Consider the following 20,163-nt stretch of genomic DNA (forward strand, 5'->3'; position numbering starts at 1 on the left):
TCCTGGATCCACCTCGGACGAGAGGAGTCCGTAGGAGCCATCACAGCAGCTTTTTGCAACGGACCGAGAATCTGGGTCCTTCCCTCATCATACGCAGCACCAGAGACGGTGCTTCTCTCCCTCGGCAGGCTGAGCTAAGCCTGGGTAGGCGGGAGCTCTTCCCAACAGCCAGAGCCTGTGCTGTAGCAGCAGTCGCGGTCCAAGGATAAGGGATGCAAGGTCTGTAGGCAGGCACGGTCCTCCGCCAGATGCAGTCACCCCAGGGGAAGAGCGGCGAGCTGCCTGGCCCACAAGGTCCTCCCTCTCCCCGCACCCGTGAGACGACGGCAGGCCCTTACTGCCAGTGCAAGCAGCAGCTGTTTCCCTGGAAATGTCAGATATATTCTTAAGGCAGACGCGCCAGCCTGTGCGTAAATCCCTGCGAAGGATACACAGCCCGAAGAGCCAGCGCAGCCCTCCGGGGCTTCGGCCTTCGCCTACGGCCGCCCGCGGGCTCCCCGCCCCGGCCGAGGGCCCGCATGGGGAAGCGCCGGGCCCTCAGGGGACCCGCCGAGCCGAGCCAGGGGCGGGGAAGCGCCGGGCCCTCAGGGGACCCGCCGAGCCGAGCCAGGGGCGGTACCGGCCCGCGCCGCCTCCCGCCTTCCTCTTCCTCCTCCTGCCGCCCTCCGCGCAGTCTCGCGGTGCCCGGGCAAGTCTCGCCTGGCGCCGCGCCTCTCGCGGGAGCAGTCGGCCAAGATGGCGGCGGCGCCGGGCCGTTGAGCGGGTCCCGGCGGGCTCCTGAGGCGCGGCGGTGTTTCGGGTGCTTCTGGCGGGGGATGCCGACGGGACGGGACGGGACTCGCCGCCGCGGCTCTGAGAGTATCGACCCTCCGGTCCGCGGCTGAGCCTTCCCGGCGGGGCCCCGCCGCCCGGCGGGGCCGCCGCCGCTGGCGATGACCGGAGAGAAGCTGCGCTCGCTGCGCAGGGACCACAAGCCCAGCAAGGAGGACGGGGACCTGCTGGCGCCCGGCGAGGAGGAGGCGGCCGCCGCGCCCGGAGGCATCTTCACCGGCGGGCGCGGGAGCAGCGGCAAGGGCGGCCGGGCCGGGGGCCACCGCATCTTCAGCAACCACCACCACCGGCTGCCGCTGAAGGGGGGGCCGGCGGCCGGCGGGACGGGCCCGCCCGCCGAGCCCGACAAGTGCCCGGCGCACTTCCCCGTGCACGAGTGCGTCTTCAAGGGGGACGTGAGGCGGCTCTCGGCCCTCATCCGGACCCAGGGCATCGGCCAGAAGGACAGTCACGGTGAGCGGACGGGGAGCGGGGCGGGGGGAAGCGGAGCCGGTCGGGCCTGGCGGGAGCGGTCGGCCGCTTGGCCCGCCGCGCTGCGGGGAGCTGCCGCGGGCTCCGCCGGAGCCGTCGCTCCCGCTCCCGCTCCTGCTCCGCCCGAGACCTCGTCTCTCTCTCCGAGACCTCGTCCCTCCTCGCTGCGTTGCCGCCGGTGTTTCTCTCCTGGGGTGCGTGGGGTCTGCGGGGTAGTGCGGCCGCGCACTTGGAAAATTCGTGGAGGTTTTCGTAATGCGGGTGAGCACGGTACCGGCTTTTGTAACAGCGTAATGCCGGGAGAGCTTCCTCTTACCGGGTGTTGCTTCACGTCCCAAACCTCCTCCCTTTGAGGGGAAAAAAGAAAAAATCGTTTCTGTAAAGTGTCTGAACTGTCACCTGTTCGCTTTTGGAGGTGGTGAGCGCACTCAGGAGTGGTTCCTTCGGCTGTTGGTGGAACGATCTTTGATTTTTTTTTTTTTTCCCCCAAGCTAAAAAAAGCAAAACAAAACTTTTTTTTTCCTTTTAAATGCTTTAGTTCTGGGTTTGAAAGAGCCAAAATCTTGTTCTCTGCTCCTCTGCAAGCTTGCTTGGGGCATAGAAGTGGCAGTAGCAGAGGTGGAAATACAATCCTCGTGCTACTCTGTAACGCATAGATCTTTAAAAGCTTGCTAGAACGCTTTAAAATAATACGTTTAATTGGGGGAATATTTTACATTGTTAAAAAATAAATCAGCCTGTCAGGTCAGCTTAAGTTTCGTGGTTAGTTTCCATCTCTACATTTCCTACCTATTTCAAGAGTAACATGATATGTTTCTGCTGGGGAATGCTAAGTTATACCGTATGTGGTATCTGGAGAAGTTGTGATTAAAGGGTACAGTTATGTTCTTTTTCTGATTAAGAGATAAATGTTCCCTTTGTTTTACTTAATGTTCCTTTTTATTTTACATAACACAATTAAAGTAGAGCAGTCTTTGGGAAGAATAATGTAATTGGAAATTAAAAGCCATGTCCACAATAACACTGGGCACTCTGAAACACAAACTAATGCATGCAGAGTAATGTACAGCTCAGTTGTCTCAATCAAGATGGGGAGGAGTATTTCTTACAACTGTCATAACATTTTTCTAAGTACGTTGTAGTAAATATAGCTACAGATATATTTATCCTGTCATCTTCATTCCAAATGTCGCAGCAAATAGCAGTAGAATGAAAGCAACAGACTCGGGAAGAAATTTTCTCACTCGGTTTATTTCTTCTGCTGACTTCTCCCCTACATCTCCTCCGATTCCTCATCAAATAACTCATCATCATAAGCTTAATATCTTTCCTTTGAAGGCACTTCCTGATCCATCTTTGCTGCACTACCATCTTCAACGTGTATCACAACCATTGATACCATCCTGTTTTTAATATATAGATATGCACATGCACGTATATAAAAAAAAATTTCAAATGAATGTCTTTCTGCTTTTTCAGTGCTGTTTAGAATATGAATGTTTTGGGGATTTCCGTCTCATCTTCTTCCAAGTTTTTACTTTAAGTGTTCCTTTGCTATTAACTTTTCAAAAAAACCCCAGCAACAAAACCCTTGATGTCTTGACATACCAAAGGCCTGACTAATATTTCCTTGTTATTGTTTTCTTTCTGCCTGAATCCATCTGTCACTTGTTTACGTATTTGAATTGTGAGTTATTTGGGACAGATAACTTCAGCTTACAATTATGCTCGGAAATAAGCCCGAAGAATCCTAGTACATGATAAGGAAGTGACAGAGGGGAGAAAGAACTTCTAGTAACAGTTATTGTTTATAATTCAGTCCCATTTTTAGTGTGCGGTTAAGTGCAGAAAAGCCAGGTCCTGTAGAATGTTAAACTCTTGGTGTTCTGTAAAACAAACACTGGCTGTGTCTGTAAATTGAATGCAGCCTGCCTTGCTCTGTAAATTAACTTCAAAAAACATTACCCATCAGAAGGCCAATGTCATTATACCAAAGATGATGAGTTTCTTGGGAGAAGCCTGTATGTATACCTATTAGATTACTTTTATTTTTACTATAATAGGCATTGAAGAGCTTAAACACATATCCAGAATAAAAACATGTTATATTCTGGAATAGACAAATCTTCTTGCTGAATTACTCTTGGAAAACAGACTCAGCTTCCTTGTAGGTGTGCCAGATGCCTAACAAAAGGTTGAAAGCTACACATGCACGTGCGTGTGGACAAGTACTGTATTTTATGCACGTTTTTGTACAAACAGTTTTTATTTGCATGCCCTGGGTGTGCGTGTGCAGGATTTCAGGCACAGATGTATCACTGCTTGCTTGGAATAAGGCCCCGTAGGCTATATGACTTGGGGAGGGAGGCATATATGCTCATTTCCCAAAGCTATAGATATCGATGAAGTTGTCTTTAGATGACAGGGAAATGTGAGATTTGTTTATATGATGAATCAAGCTGTTGCCAAAAGAGAATGAATTTGATCGCAACTGTTCAAGTATGTGCCCATTCATGTTCTAGTCAGTGTCTAGAAATGATCATATCAAACAGGTTATCATTATGATTAAATTGCATGCAAGTCATCAAAACTACACGTCAGCCACTTAATTATTTACAGTGCCCTTTTTATTATGGCTCTCTTTGCATAGATAAATGGCATAGTTGTACATTTGCACCCTTCTCTCCCTCTCCAGCAGCTGTCTCGCGTAAAGCTACTTGTTTTCATGGCATCTAATGTTTACTGTTGTGGCTTGTGCTGTGGTTCACTGAAAACCTCAAGCTGTTAAAACCATCCATGGAACTGAAAGAAGTGAAACTGCCCTCTCCCACCCTCTTGCCTATCCTGGCAGAAATGCTTATTTGCACTGTGCACTGGCTAGGAAAAATTGATTAGCATTAAAGTTCAAATTTTTTTTTTTTTCATCAGACAAGTTTAACCTAGAATTATTCTGGATAGTAAACGTTCTAGAGGAGCTGCAGCTGTCCTTGCCATGATGAAGCAACTAAACATGATTTGTAATTTAGGATCGGTGCAACTTGAGGTTGCAGTGTGATAGAATTCCCTTGGAGCAGTTCCCTTTGAGTCCTGTAAATACTAGTACTAATTAATTTATCAGTCTGTGACTTCTATCATCCAAATGCTAGCAAGAGCTTGATAGCGTGGCTCTGTTTCAGCACCTGCTGGGGTTGGGTTTACATTTTCAGATCCCATCTCTCCCAAAGGAGTGGGAAGTTAACTTGTCCTGTTGTGCCTGCCAGCCAGCCAGGTTTTTGAGATGAAACTTATGGAAAGTCTTTGGCTGCTGCTGGCTTCAGACCCTGATAAGTACCGCTGCTGCTACTCAGTATTTTGATGGTTGACGGTTGTTGCTAGATGGGAGACTGTGGCAGCACTGGTCTCATCTTTTCCAAGGCATTTGTCTTCCCTCAGTTTTCCTGGGCAGAGCGAAAGCTTACCTCTGCTTAAGACCATGATTAGACAAAAGAGGAGTCTTTCTGCTTGAACAGCTCTTCTGTTTCTCCTGCTGGGAGGAAGAACCTGAAGATTGCATGGACCCATTCTATGAGCTAAGTGATTCCTCACCGCAATTTCTTCATTTTGTAACATACAGCCTTACATAGTTTGGATGGCTTATTTTGATAAGTCAGAGTTAAATTTGCTACTGATCAAACCCATTTTGTTTGGCCCAAAGAGTATCAAGACCTCCCCAGGTTTATCAGATCTTAAGACGGATGATTAGTGATGGAACTGTGCAAACCACCATTCCAGCTTTGATTTTTGGATGTGCCAAAGCTAGTGTTGTGTCTCAGCTTGTGCTGAGACTGTTTTCCTTTGGGGAAGGGGTCAAGGAGGTATTTTTGTAAAGTAGCAGTGGAATTCTGATGGAATTAAAACATACGTGAGATTACTGTGGTGCTTACAGGGTTTGGTGTGCTGTGGGTGCACGTTGTTAGGCTGCTCCATCATCCCCAGTCCTACCACCATGCTCCAGCTGGCTCTCCAAAGCAGCCGTGCACTGTTGCGTCTGTGGTCCCTGAGCTTGGCTGGTCCAGGTTAGGAGTTGTCTGGAGAGGAGTTTATTGTGGGCAGTGAAAAAAAGGCTTGACGGGCCAGGTAGTCCAGAACGGTAGAACTACAGCGTTTCTTTCTAAGTTTCATAATGTCCCTTTTCTATGTGTTTGCCATGCCTCTCCTTACTCCCTTTCTTAAAGGTGCTTTCCTGCCTTACCTGTTAGTGTGGCTCCTCTCCCTTTGGTACAGCAGCTAACCTCTTATTTTATCTCACTGATGTTTGTTAAACCTTAGACTCCTTCTTGCCAGGGACTTACTGGCTAAAGACCAGCAAGCAGGATATTACTGCTTTTCAGCTTCCTCGTAAATAGCTTTTTATTTTTTTTCTTCTGGAATTGATAGATTCTAGTTTTTGTGCTTTATCGGTTATTGTACTGTCTGTTTTTCTGCATGGTCCTCTTCTTCTTTCCCTTGTCTGCTGTATCCAAGTTTCCTACCTAATTTTTGAATTGCAGACTTCTCGGTGATTGCTGAGTCAAAGAAAAATCTATGCTGGAACTGCTCTCTGGAGGCGATCTAGTCCAACCTCCTGCTCAAAGCAAAGATAACACGAGTTAGATCAGGTTGCTCAGAACCTTGTCCAGAGGAGTTTTGAAATGATGTGTGTTATCACACAACTGCTTCTGCTTAGCGGCCAAATGAAAGCCAGCAGAGTTCTTGGGAAAGCTGTCAGGGACCTGGTTAGCTTTCGTTTTGTTGTTTCTTGCCATTATACCAAGCTGTCATAGCTACTGGCGCTGTCTGGCTGTGTTTTATTCACTGTTTGAAAGGAGGGGGGGGTGGTTTTTTAAATTTTAAGGTTTATTAATGTGAGAGAAAACTTAGTGTAGAGCTATTTTTATATTTATGTATATATCCCATTGAAGTGCCTGATAAGGTGAGGAAAATGTTTACCCTGGCTTGCATAATTTGAATTTTCTGAGTACATGGTTTGGCTCATTCTCAAGTTTGTTCCTCAGTAATGTTGTTATTTCAGTCACTTAAAAAAGAATGGCTGTATCCAGTCTTCTAAATTATGTTTTGACTAACAGATGTTACAAAATCTATTAATAGAAAATTTGAGGTTGGCTTAGTTAGAGTGTACATAATGAACCAGGATGTAGCTGTCTGTGATATTGCTAGTGACCTGCAAGAATAATTTATACTACATGTTGAATAGCTCATTCAAAACCGCTTAGAAACTCTGCCTTTTACTGCTTGCCTATCTTGATCAGAGATTCCATGATACTGTAGTATGCTGGGAATTACTTTGTATAGCAACCTCTCAGTGTTTTGGATTGCATCTTTTAGATGTACAGTACAGCATCCTTTGCATGTAGCAAGTACTTATTGCTAACATGGTACTGTAAAATAACCCAAAATCAAATGCATTTGTCATAATTGCAAAAGAAATTTGTTTTCCAGCAATTTTTCTGTTAACTCCACTAAGAAAATGTTTAAACATATAAACAGAGTAATACAGTTAAATGGAAGAATTTTGCATCCTTAAGCTACATAAATAAAATGCGTCAGAATTCTGGTAGCAGCATCAATCGAGAAAAACAACTCTCTGTACTTTACAGTGCATATTTAAGAACAGAAGTACAAAATGTGTCATATGCATAGCCAGGAAAATAGGGTCATGTTTGTAATACCTGCTGATAATCTCAGAAGCTTTCTTTGGAAAGGCGGCATTAAAATAACCAAAAGGCTTTTTTGTAGTGAAGTTACTGTTACTTCGCAATCTGTCCAATGCCATATCAGTAAAAATTTTGTACTGAATCTTTGAAAAATTAATAAAATAGGCTCTTAAAATTTTAATCAGTATCATATCTTTGAGTAGCTTTTAACCTAGATATGTCATTCTTTGTAAAATATCAGACTTTTCAGACCATGATAAGCACAGAGGTTATCACTTTCTTGAAGGTACAATTAGATCCCTTTGACTGGAGTAAGGTTCAAGATGTCATTTAAAAAAAGCTCTCTTGGCCCATGAAATGTGTTTCAGATATATTTATTTTAACAAGTATAATCCAAATGCTTGCTTAGAAAAAGGTAACTGCTCTGGTGTATTTTAGTATGTTCCTTGGTTAGGGCATGGAACTGAGGTTCCTTAACATGTAATGTTTGAGTTGTATGTGCAAACGCCTGAAGGAATTGCAATGGATTCTGTTACCTTGAATCTAATATCTTTTTATTTCTATTATGTGTTTTAGGAAACACTCCTTTACATCTTGCTGTGATGTTGGGACATAAAGGTAGGTAAAACCATTAATTTTGTTAGCTCTTAAATTATTCTGAAGAATTAGGGGCAAGAGGAAAAAAAGATTTTTCAGTTTTCCTGAACATGATCTTGTGTTTCAAGCTATTTCAAAGTTGGGGTTTTCTGAAAAGAAGATGCCACGCAGATTTAGAAGAGAAAAGTTGAAGAAGAAATCGGAGCGGTTCTTTAGGCCAAAATCAAGGAGCTAGGTAGTGAACAGGGTAGAGTGGAAAGGAGTTGTAGCAGTTGGACTTTATGAGCCTAGAACAAGAACAGTGGGTGGACCCAGCTCCTCTCTTTTTGCAGAGTTGGAAGGAAATTGGGAAACTTGGAATATCATAGAAGATTGAGAAACAACTCAAAGCAGTGGAGGCAAGCATATGCATGCCTGCTTCCCCTTTCGCATCCAAGCAGCTGAAGCAGAGGGATATACTCAGTATGTGTAGTACGCAGGGGGCTTGATCCAGGCAAATTTCTATTTTAACGTGCAGTTAATTCATGGTACAGAAGGGTTAGTAATTTCTGTTTGTGTGATGATACCCTTTCTCTTTGTCAACACTTTTCTGGTTATTAGTGTCACTGTGTTGGTTGCTGATCTGGTCACTAGAGGTGTTGAACAACCCCATTTAGCTTTTTCCCAGTGAATTGAATCAGAATAACATCCTCTAGAATAAAATGACTCTGTGAGTGGAAATGTAATCGCTCACCTGCCTTTTGCATACTCCTTCACTCACTTGATTCGAATTTCTGACTCGCTGCCTAGGTGTTTCTTCATGTGTCAGGACTGCCCTTTGCGGGGCACGGGACAGCCTGTAGGACTGTGCAGCCTGTTGATTCACAATGGGTCTCCTCTTTCCAGATACCCTTTGAGGATTTATTTACAGCAGAATTTCAAGGCACAAGATTTAAATTTGTACTTCAGATAGAAAGTATAGAAATAGATGTGTTTCAAGACTGAGAAGAAACCTGGAATGTGGTTGTTTAGTCTCTGTGACAGTAAAATTCTTTTTCACTACTGAAACAGGAATGGCTTGGTTTCATTCAGCCATGGGAGTCCTATGCCTGGTGCATGGTACTGTTCCACAAGAGAGCTGTTGTTAACTGAAACACCTGGCAGATTTGGAGAGGGCAAAGCAGGAAATGCAATAATTTGTCTCAGGACATTTTGGTAATACCTATGAAGTGATCTAAGATAATTGAGAGAGTGGGAGGTAATTTTGAAGGAAGAAGGGAGAGAGGTGGCTTATACAGAAGAAGCAGCAGTAGAGCTTGCTGGAATCTGCCAATATTGGTCTAGCCTGTGATACTTTTTAAATGAAAAAAAAAAAAAAAGGGAAGGAAAGAAAAACATGATATGCAAAAACTTTTTGAGACAGCAGTGAGGCAGATATGTTTTACAAGTGCCTGCCTGCTAGAAGTCAGAGACAGGAGGTTTTTTCAACCTGAGAAAAATGGTGCTTTATCAGAACTGCTGTCTTCCAGTGAGGGTCCTAGACTAGAGGCTTGGAACAACAGAAGGAGACAGTGGCAGAAGCCTTTCTTTAATTTCTCAGCCTTAGATAAGGCATTTTTCTTTGTAAGATAGATTTTACTTTTGTGACTTTATGTTTTCAAGCAATGATGATCAGCTATGTATATGACTTTGTTGTGCCTTATTGCAGTGTTTGTTTCAAGCTTTAGTTTGTCACAGTCATTAGTTCATATTTACAAGTTTTTCACTGTTGGGTGAAGGGGTTGTGTGGTTTTGGTTAAAAGGCTATTAGCTGTCATGAAGGGACACTTTCCGTATAGCTACAACAGTATCATACCACATTAATAAATACAAACAATTTTGATCAAAGAAGCTGCTTCTAATAAAACTGTTAGAAAAGAGTTTACCAACTTTAATTCAGTATGGTTGAATATTTATTCTAAGTCTTTCTTGAAAGTTTGTTATTTTATGTTTCAGCTCTAGGATATCTATTCAGTGCTGGCAGATCCCTTGAATATGAGTTATCCCTGTGTTTAGTGTAGCGAGGAGAGGAGAGGCCTTTCTTCCCCCTACCCTTTTTCTCATTGGCTGCATGTTTTAGATTTCAGTTTGCAGTTCACCTCTTGGCTTCCTTCCATATAGTCAGTCATCCTGTGTGTAAATCCTTTAGGATGCTTGTGGTAAGCCTTTGTCTAGCTTGCCTAGAGCAGGGCTATTTGTGCATGACATCCAGTACAATACCTGGTTTTACTGTTTCGACTTTGAATCCTGCATAGTCGTTGATCCACCAAGAACCCCAGGTGCTTTCCCACCTTCTTAGTCTGTCTCATTGATGTCAAAGGTCAGTTTTCCGTCTTCCTGGGGTGATGCATATAGACTGTTCAGCTGTATATAGCGTTGTTATAGCCAGTTTTTTCTGAAGTGCAGGATGAATTTACATCCTGTTTGTGTAACTGAAAATGTAATCTGGTTAGTAAATGCAAGCTTATTTGCCTGCTCACTGTACAGTGTTGTTATTGTGTTAGGCACTATATTTAAGCAACCATAAAAATACCTCTCTGTGTTTGCTGACAAAGTAGTCAGGGCTTTTGTTTATTTACCACAAAAGATAGTATATTCACCAGTGAAGTATCTCTTCCTTTCAAAACACCGTGCCAGCCAGTGACTCACGATTGCTGCATCTGGAATGACTAGTATGGTTTCCTGTAACACCTATAGTAGGAGAATAATCCAGGAAGTTCCTCTATCCGTCATGCCTGCCCATCCAATTTCTAATGAGACATTTCTTCACTTTCTGTCGTTAGAAACTGAAGAGGTGTTTCAAATGAGGACAGCTTATTCAAAACGTGGAAACACTGAAAGCTTCTTCTCTCCTTAATTTTAAGGACTATTCATCATTCCACCATCACCTTTTACCTGGAGACAGAGAAGGGAATGCAAGCTGAGCTGTGACTCCGCTAGGAACTTGTGTGGCTTTGATGAGATGTTAACGTTGCTTTATCGGCACGGCGTGTGCATGCTGAGTGTCAGGGATAGCATTGATGCACGCTGTTACTGATGCTGTTGATGAAAAATGTAGCGCGTTGCAAGTGTACCTCTCTATTGATGGAGCACAGGAGCACGAGTTGTGTGGTCTGTCATCAGTGCTCCAGATACCCACGTTGTTAGTCCTACAGTACCTGCTACTTGTTGTACAGCTGGTTTTGGACTTGTTCTGAGGCTTTCCTAGGTCAGAGCGTGCTTGTTTGCCCGCTTTAGATGCCATGTTACCACAAGACGTTACAGCACACAGGGATGTGTTAGTGCCACAGCTTCCTCTCTGCCTCCCATAAACGCGAGGTTCTCAAGAGTTGCCTAAAGTCTATGTCTCCATGCGCATTTCTAGCAAATCAGTTCGCCATTGACCTTTGGGCGAAGGGGATTCAGATTGAGAGGGGGAAGACTGTGCACAACTTCCATGTGTGGAAGACCAGGAAGTTTGTCTTGGTTCGTGGGTTTGTGCGTGAAGTAGAGAGAGCTGATGTAATGTTTTAAAAATATTTGTTGCATAGTTGTGTGTGTGTATACGCATGTAAAGAAATAACAGCTTTAGAAAAAGCAAAATGTAAGCAGCAGAAGGGACATTTCTTCAGAGGTTATGTAATTGGTGGTTGATCACCAATTATGTTCTTAGTGCTTATATTTAACAGGGAAGTGCTGTAAGTACTTACGTAAATGGTTTTTGCTTGTTAAAGTTTGAGTCAGAATCTAGATATGTATATTGATAAACAGTTTAATATCTTGAATATCTACTTCTTTTGCTTTATTATTGTTTCCTTTATTATGAATGATATTGCTATATCCTTGATGTTTACTGGAAATAATTATTACTATTTTGTTACAGAATGTGCCCACTTGCTTTTAGCTCATAATGCTCCAGTAAAGGTGAAAAACGCTCAGGGATGGAGCCCTCTTGCAGAAGCCATCAGCTATGGAGACAGACAAATGAGTAAGAACCTCTGCTTTGCAATTAATTAGAAATGGAGGCCTCATTCAGAACAGGAAAACAAAGGTTTTCAAGCTAGGGTTTTTTATAATACTCTATTTTAGTTCTCTGAAGAGTTTATCTGAATCGACTAAACTTTTTTATATCTAAATACGATATAAAAAGCTCTATACATGCCCATTTCCTTGAAAGAAATTGTATTAGGATACATAATGCTAAGTAGAGTTACGATTTTGCTTAAAGAGATTGTAAAAGCTATAAATTAGCGTTCTGTATTTAAAATTGGAGTTACAAGGTCAGAATTATTTTAGATGTATGGGATCATCTAATGTGAACTGCTCCATGTGGTCATACATATATTTGGTATATCAGCTGACAATGTGATAATGCTTTTGTGTTGCATCTCAGCAGGCAAATACGGTGATTACTTATTCACTCCAGAGACAAAGTAGTAAAGGAAAAATTATTCTACTGCTGCTCACTAGTGGATAGTAATAGTATTTGGTATTACCATGTCCCATAGCAGAAAACTCACTATATATTATATATCTATTAAAATATTAATGCACTAGTTTGTAGTATACTAACAACATTCTGCATGTCAGCTCCTCACTACTAAAGAATTTTCTCAGTGGGAGTAGCTGTTCTGTAATCTATAGGCTTGTGTTCAATAATATACATGTGTACCCACATGTTTACTAATACACATGTAAAAGACCTCTTCCTATGATTGTATACTTTATATTATAAAAAATTATTGAGGCTTTTCTTCCTGTTGTGATCAGGGTAGGCTATGTATAATTACTATAACTTGAAGTGAATTTCTCCAAAGTCTGATGAAATGTTATATTTGCATTGGTTTTTCTTTTTTTAAGATGTCAAATAACAACACTAACGTGTAATTAACAAACAAATAGAATAGATTTACCTTATCATTAATTTCTATTTAGTTACAGCACTTCTAAGGAAGCTTAAACAGCAGTCGAGGGAAAGTGTTGAAGAAAAGCGACCTCGATTATTAAAAGCCCTGAAAGAGGTAAGTTCAAGGCAGTTGTATTGACAACAGAAGATCGTTATGGAAAGCAGTGGCTTATATTCTGAGTATGGATGCTCTGGCAAACTGTAAAAAAGGTTTTACTTGCTTTTACAAATCTCTTTTGCTCTTAATAGCAGTCTTGGCTTACAGTGTCCATTTTAAGGGGTCACAGAATTATGTGTATTTTTAAGATAATACTTCCTTCTCAACTTCTAGAAATTCAGATAGAAAGGTTTATGTAAGACAGATCTGCTAGTTGTCTTTGCAATCTAAAAGTTAAAGAATGTGTTTTTAATCTGTATTTATTTCATTAGATTTTTAAGGCTTTCTTAAATCTTTTGTTTTGGTGAATAATTTACTGGTTTTGTTTAGTCACCAATGATGACTGACACTTTCTTTTCTTGCTTAGTAATGAAAGAGATTTTTGGTTTAATTCTCCATCTACATGCAGCAGTCCATTCTTCTTGAGCACAGTGAAAATTTCCTCAGTTTAGGGAAATGAAGAAGAAAAGCTCAGTTTCCTCTGTTTCAAACTGCTGCTAGTGTGCTAAAACTATAGTTATAAAACGCAGGTGTTTATTTCCCTTTAGGTGGGGTGAGCTTCTCCTGCCTAGTCAAGTGGTTAATATATGAATGGGTTTGTAGAAAACCAACTGTTTATCTTAAGTTAATTAAACCATGTATCTGAAAAGTTGAGCTAAACTGTGTCAGTGATACACTCTATGAATATGCTCTACCAGTGTTCCTACGTTTTTCATCAATCCAAGGGAAAAAAAACCAAACCTGCTGTCTGTCTAGAAGTGAAAAACTTTCAGGTTTTGTGTGAGAGCAAACAGAAAGCAGACATAACCTTACTAAAACAGCTCTGCTGTTCCCTGTTCCTGCTGGTGCAAGACCTGGCCTAGAGTTGGGTATTTTTCTTCTTGCATGGAGTAGAAATATGTGGCTATCTCAGTGTATTACCATCATTTGCTAGTTTTAATCAAGTCACCCCTTACTTTGCCTTTGCTTTTGTTTTGCATACAATTTAAATGTGTTGGCTGGCATGTTTATGGAGGTAGACAAGTTTATATATAAAGACTTAAGCATATTTCCAGAAGGCAAATTGAAAATTGTGTATGTGAATACTCCTAGCTGAAACTTGACTTATTAATTTAAGCCAGAACAGGTAATTCCATGGGGTTGGATGTGATCAATCAAAGCAAGCAAAGAGCTCCATGGATCTTTTTTTTTAAACACATATTTACAATAAATCTTCTACAATCCATGGCTTTATAGTTCTGTAAATTATTATTTTTAAAAATAATTCATTAAAAATGGGTAGTTCAAATGAGTTACATAATTTTATCATCATTTAATTCTACTCTAGTTAAAGTTTCAGAAATGTTAAGTTCAGTATAAATTCAAATACTAACATTAGAGAAAAAGTTTTCTTTGTTTGGCAAAACAAAACTGCTGGTCTTTCAGCAAATTTTACAGTTGTCATTTAGACTAAAAAGCTTGTTAATATATTCTTCTTTTCATCTCAGCTAGGTGACTTCTATCTAGAGCTTCACTGGGATTTTCAAAGTTGGGGTAAGCAATTGCATATTCCTTTCATACAGAGATAATGGAATCAGTCTTCAGCATGCTTGTTCTCTCAAGCTTAAATTCTCTTCTGGTTTGCATGTTGGAAAGTTCACAATCCAGTTCTCAAGATCTAAGTTATAAAGAAGGGACAGACAACTTTTTTGCTGAACTATTTTTGCGTATTCATTTTTGGAGCTGAATTCTATTCTGTAATTCAGTGACACAATATTGGGGAGAACAAGCTGTTGTTTAAGAAATTGATTATTAGAAGAGTGAAATATTTAAAATGTCTCTATCTGGTCGATTGGTGTCACTATAGAGCAGTGGTTTGAACAATTTAGTTGAGTAACTGCACTGGGGGCATTTAATGCCCTGAATTTCAGCCTGTACTCTGAATGGTACCTGTCAGTTAAGTGCAGCTATGTGTAGGTTCTTCAAACCCTAGCTTCACCTTAGTGTTTCTATTATGTGACTGTATAATGCTTAGTGTTTTCTTAATTTCCACCCCCTTGTATTTGTAGAAGCAAAATCTAAATGAATTAGCAAAAACATACTAACGATGATCAACATGTCTGAATAATGTCAAAATATCAGAAGTGATACCTTCTGTTAGTGGTTGAAATTTAAGTTAGTAATTTTATATACTTTTATATAGGCATAGTCTAAGTATTTGCTGACTATATGCCTCTTCCAATATTTAGAGGAGGAATGAACAGCCAGGCTGCCATCAAATGTTGAACAGATATGGAACAAACACCTCATTTTTCTAGGTGGCCTACTGTGTGCTGCACATTTAATGAGTGGACTCTTTCATGGAAGAGTCAGCATAAAAAAGGGAGTAGAGCTAGGCATAGAGTAAGGTAAGACATTGCTTAGTGATGAGACTGCAGCCTGACTTGCCGAGTATGATGGTGGCAGTCAGACATTGCACAGAAAAAAGTAATGCCAGAGGTAAAGCCAACTTCTAGGGGTCCTTTTCTCCAGGAGTCTCACTGCACCTCTCTTTACATTATTTAGTTTTTTCTATATGTTCCCTTTCTTGAAAGGAGAAAGATACTCTGGGCAGTGCCTCTGTCCTAATTATTGGTCGTCTGGGCTAATTACATTTTACAGGTGGTCTTAATTCTTTGTAGTTCATTTTGAAAGAAGTGTTGAAATATCATTGTGTTGAATTGGTTTTATTGCTATAAAGTAAAGGATCCTCTTTAGAGTAAGGACAGCTGCAGCCTCATATATCCATCTTGTAATACTATACTGACTCTCAGTTCCACTGGTTGTTTAATGTTTGCTTGGTGTTTTAAGCTTAGTGCATTGGATCTTTTTTTTCTGCTTGTGGGTGTTCTGCTTTAATTATAGCTAGGCTTTCAATTGGAACAATATATAAGTAAACTATCAAATCATAGAAATAAAATTTCAAACAGCTAGAAGACAAGTTATTAGAATTTGTAAATGATTTAGCTGTGGCTGAGGACATTTTAAATTATGTCCTGATGCTGAAAGTAGTCTGTACAAATACAAATCAGTTTTGCAGTTATTGAATAGAAATAACCCTGGTATTAGTCAATTATATTTATGTTGAGATTATGATGGAAAATGGGTATGCTGTATTTGTATTAATATACATTGAGATTCAAACTGATGTATAGTTTTAATAGAAATACTTTGCAGAAGAACCTTAATGTCCCTATTGCATTCTCTCTCCCTACCTTTAGTGCCTTTACTTTCCCGAATTCTGCCTTCTGATGCATGTAAAATACACAAACAAGGTATAAATATCAGGTAAGGACTGATTTTACAGTGTGTGTTTGTCACGTCCCACCTATGGGGAGGGGGGAGTGACTCAGATCCGCAAATCCCCTTGGTGTGGATTAAAGTGAAATAGCACTTGAGGTCCATACATAAACATCAACTTTAATGGGAAACTTCTATAGCAACAAATATTCCACAAACGATGGCACTTTCACAACTAGATCTACCTAAGGTATGCGACTTTATGGGAAGTCAAGGTTGGCCTTGCATTACTGTCATGATTTAACCCCAGCCAGCAACTAAGCACCACGCAGCTGCTCCCTCGCTTCCCCCCCACTCAGTGGGGTGGGGGAGAGAATCGGAAAAAAAAGTAAAACTCATGGGTTGAGATAAGAACAGTTTAACAGAACAAGAAGGAAGAAACTAATAAAGATAATAATAACACTAATAAAATTACAATAATAATAATAAAAGGATTGGAATATACGAGTGATGCACAATGCAATTGCTCAACACCTGCCAACTGATGCCCAGTTAGTTCTCAAGCAGCGATCCCCCCACACACCCCGCCACTCCCCCCAGTTTATATACTGGCCATGACATCACATGGTATGGAATACCCCTTTGGCCAGTTTGGGTCAGCTGTCCTGGCTGTGTCCCAGCCTTCTTGCTGGCTGGGCAGGAGAAGCTGAAAAAATCCTTGACTTGTTGCTAAGCAATGTTTAGACTAACTGAAAACATCAGTGTGATATCATCATTCTTCTCATACTGAATCCAAAACATAACACTATACCAGCTACTAGGAAGACAATTGACTCTATCCCAACCAAAGCCAGGATAGTTACTTAACGATTTTAACTATAACTTAGAGGCTACTTAGAAGTGGGGGGTAAGGGGGTGGGAGAGAGAGAGATCACCAGTTGTGGACAGGTCATGCCTACTTCAGACTTTTCTTCTTGGTGCGTGCATTGTGCCTCTTCTCATGGTCCCAACTCTGGTGCTTCTACAGAGGCCATCTTCCCTACCGAAGTTTTTTAACAAATGTTTGAGATGTTGGCTATAGTTAGTCAGACCCTCGCAGTGCTATCTAAGTCATAAATATCTGCATGTTAGTGAAAATGCTGGATGCCAGCGGGCACTGAGGAGTCTGCAAATATTTGTGAAACTGCATTGTGTTTGTATGTTGGTGTTCAGAGGCAAGAAGTGGTTTGAACTTCAGACTGTCTTTTTTTCTCTATTGATCTGAATTTAACTTCGGTTCCTGAGTCACTTAAAATACAAAGGAAAAGCAATTAAGCTGTATAAGGCTTTATCTACCAGACATGGAAATGATTAATTGAAAAATAAGAATTTGATATTTTTAACACAATTTCAAATACATGAGCTTTCAGTATTTTGTGGAGAAATGTCGCTGCTCCAGTCTGTGTAGTTAAAAAAAAGTGGCATAGTTTCTCTTTTTAAAATGCTTAATGTGACAGATTCACAAAGTCAATAGAGAGCTTCCAGGAGTTTTCCCAAGCTCAGCTCTTTAACTGGTTTAGTTCAGGGTTTTGGATTCAAATGTCTTTTCTGTCTTTTTCTTTAGGTTCCAAAGTTTAAAACAGAAAGTCAAGAATATGATTCAGAAGATTCAATCTGTAGAAAATGTTGTTCTATTAAAGCTGTTAGCATAGGTGTGTGAACTGACTTTTTAGGTCAAATTTGAGTCTGAGACCTTTTTTTTCCTTCTCATTTCTGTGTCCTCTGCTTGTATGAGACTGGCACTGAGTGAAAATAGCTACAGATTCTTTCTTGAAATCAGAGGCCAATATATGATGAGTATTAAGCAATCACCCCTTAGAGCTGAAGTGGTAACTGAATTCAGGCTCTTTAACCATCTTTGTTAAAGAAGTCAGTATTTGAGCAATAATGGGTATGAATTGCTAGAGAGATCTTTGTCCTTGGCTCCATCTTGCAGTTATTCAGGTCAGCAGAAGCATTTCTGTTGTGTTGGTGAGGGGGGAAAAATAGAAATAGCAACTAAAATAAGTCAAATAAAAAAAAAAAAATCTGTCTGTTTCTTAGTCCTTTTTGTAATTTGGGTCATGTCCTAATATTGTTACTCAAATCAGTGGCTGCTGCTTGTAGGATAGGGTGCTGATCACATGGAGTAGTTGTATTTCTCAACATGTAGCACATACTGGTTATATAAATTCTGTCACTTCCTCATGCTGGCAGTTTTGAAATAAAGTTTTCTGATGAAAGCTTTACTTCTTCCTATGAGTTTAGTGTAAGAATAGTTTGGAATGCATTTATAATGGTAGAGATGTTAAAATGTGAAACTTATTAATTGTTAATAGCAATTTTTTTCATTTCTGAGTACAGGCTTCATTTAAAAAATATTCTATGAAAACTTAAGCCTTAGTGTGTTTGGTTGTCATTAAAAAAAAAAAGCTTCTGCTTGCAAACTGAACTTACTAATGTGTTTGAGTGTTTATGGGTAACTTCTTTTAAAGTATCGGTATATTTTCACAGGCTGGACACAACTCTCATAGACTTTACCGACATGAAGTGCCAACGAGGGGATTTAAGCTTCATTTTTAATGGTGATGCTGCACCCTCTGAATCTTTTGTAGTTTTAGACAATGAACAAAAAGTTTACCAGCGAATACATCATGAGGTAAAGATCTGTGTGAACGTAGGCTGTGAAATACCTCAAGCTTTTACTTCACATCAGAAGTCTGACTTATTTTATTAAAAGAAATGTGCCTCTCAAAAAGACCCAAACAAGCTCCAAAGAAATGTAAACCAAAGAATTTTTTGTTCAGTTGTTACAACTTAAGCTGTATAGGTAACATAAAATTTTGTTATGAAAAACAGTGCTTTTGAATACAGACTTCTAAATGAGGAAAAAGCTAGAATATGAATCTTTTGGAAAAATCTTTTATCATTCTGAATAGGCAAATATGTTCTAAGTTTTGACACATGCTACTTTTAATCTTTCCAGTGGGCTTAACTTAGGTTTCCTCAGGTGGGTTTTCAAAGTTGCTTGCCACTGCTTTGCATTCATTTAGTCACCCTGTGGCCACTGTAGCTGTTAACAATGCAAGGGTATGACTCATCGGACCCCTTGTGTTTAGTCAAGTTTTTAATTATAGCTTTATCCACCAATCCCTTAAGCATATGGATCTTGGCCTGTGGAACGGGTGTGGCTGCTGAGCTTCTGGATAAATCACACTTGGATGCTTTATTTGCATTAATATTTAAGATTAAACTGTCTGGTAACCATTTGGCCAGAGCTTCTATAAAACAGTTTGAAGATTCAGGAAATGCTGGTTCTGGGAAAAGTTCCAAAGGAAAAGACTTATTGGTTTATTATTATTATTATTATTATTTTTTAGGAAGGAGAAGTACTCATTATTTAAGTTCTGTTCAGTATTTGGGAATTTTTCTTCTAGGAATCTGAGATGGAAACAGAAGAAGAGGTTGACATTTTGATGAGCAGTGATATTTACTCAGCAACGTTATCAACCAAATCAATTACCTTCACACGTGCCCAGACAGGATGGCTTTTTCGAGAAGACAAAACAGTAAGCTGAAAGAAAATCACAGACTGCTTTACTGGAGACAAAATAGTTCAGACAGCCTTAGGATGATGTGGTTGGGAAGAAGTAAGGAGTAAAAGAGTAAGAAGTTCAGGGCGGAGGAAAAATGTCTCTCCTTATGCCCCACAATTGTCACTAGTTTGACCACATAGAATGTATGTGATGGACTGCCTTCATAAGAAAAAAGTAGCCTGGAAGAAAGATAACAAAGTGTAGCTATTGGGCAGGTGGGAGAACAGATTGTATTGAAAATTACTTTATTGTAGGAGTACATGGTCTCTGCAAATTCATTCCAGGGCATGCAGTAAGGATTTGCTGTGCTCCTGTGTTGGAGAAATGCAGGAAGATGGGAGTGTCCTGGGTAGTTTCCTTTGGGTGTTCCTTTCCGTGTTATCAGTCTGACTGAGGTGCAAGTTCTCAGCTGTGAAAAAATTGAAACGGCCACCGTTGTAACTTCTTTGAGTAGGAAGTCGCTATCTTGTGACTAGTGCGAAAGGATTTTGTTTTCATCTGATTCTGTTCAGGTAGTGCCATTCATCACAAGTTTTCATCTAAGCTAGTGTTTCAGAACTTTTTTCCTTTTGAATACCAAATCCATATTCTACATGTGTAAATCACCCTTTAACACAGCTTGCTGTTAAAGGGGATTTT

General features: G+C 40.5%; 1 protein-coding gene across 1 annotated transcript in view; it reads left to right on the forward strand.

Annotated features, from left to right (window-relative positions):
* The first annotated feature begins 703 nt into the window (after positions 1–703).
* The window catches only part of ANKRD13C (ankyrin repeat domain 13C), a 28,994-nt gene continuing 9,534 nt past the window's right edge, over positions 704–20,163 (forward strand). Inside the window, exons 1-8 of the mRNA XM_069788400.1 lie at positions 704–1,284; positions 7,572–7,613; positions 11,473–11,577; positions 12,525–12,610; positions 14,140–14,185; positions 15,892–15,958; positions 18,443–18,587; positions 19,366–19,497. Of these exons, the coding sequence (XP_069644501.1) occupies positions 933–1,284; positions 7,572–7,613; positions 11,473–11,577; positions 12,525–12,610; positions 14,140–14,185; positions 15,892–15,958; positions 18,443–18,587; positions 19,366–19,497 (975 nt within the window). The 5' untranslated portion in view covers positions 704–932. The remainder of the gene's footprint in view (positions 1,285–7,571; positions 7,614–11,472; positions 11,578–12,524; positions 12,611–14,139; positions 14,186–15,891; positions 15,959–18,442; positions 18,588–19,365; positions 19,498–20,163) is intronic.

Source organism: Haliaeetus albicilla, chromosome 8 (genome assembly GCF_947461875.1).
Source record: "Haliaeetus albicilla chromosome 8, bHalAlb1.1, whole genome shotgun sequence".
In the NCBI taxonomy this organism is placed as follows: Eukaryota; Metazoa; Chordata; class Aves; order Accipitriformes; family Accipitridae; genus Haliaeetus; species Haliaeetus albicilla.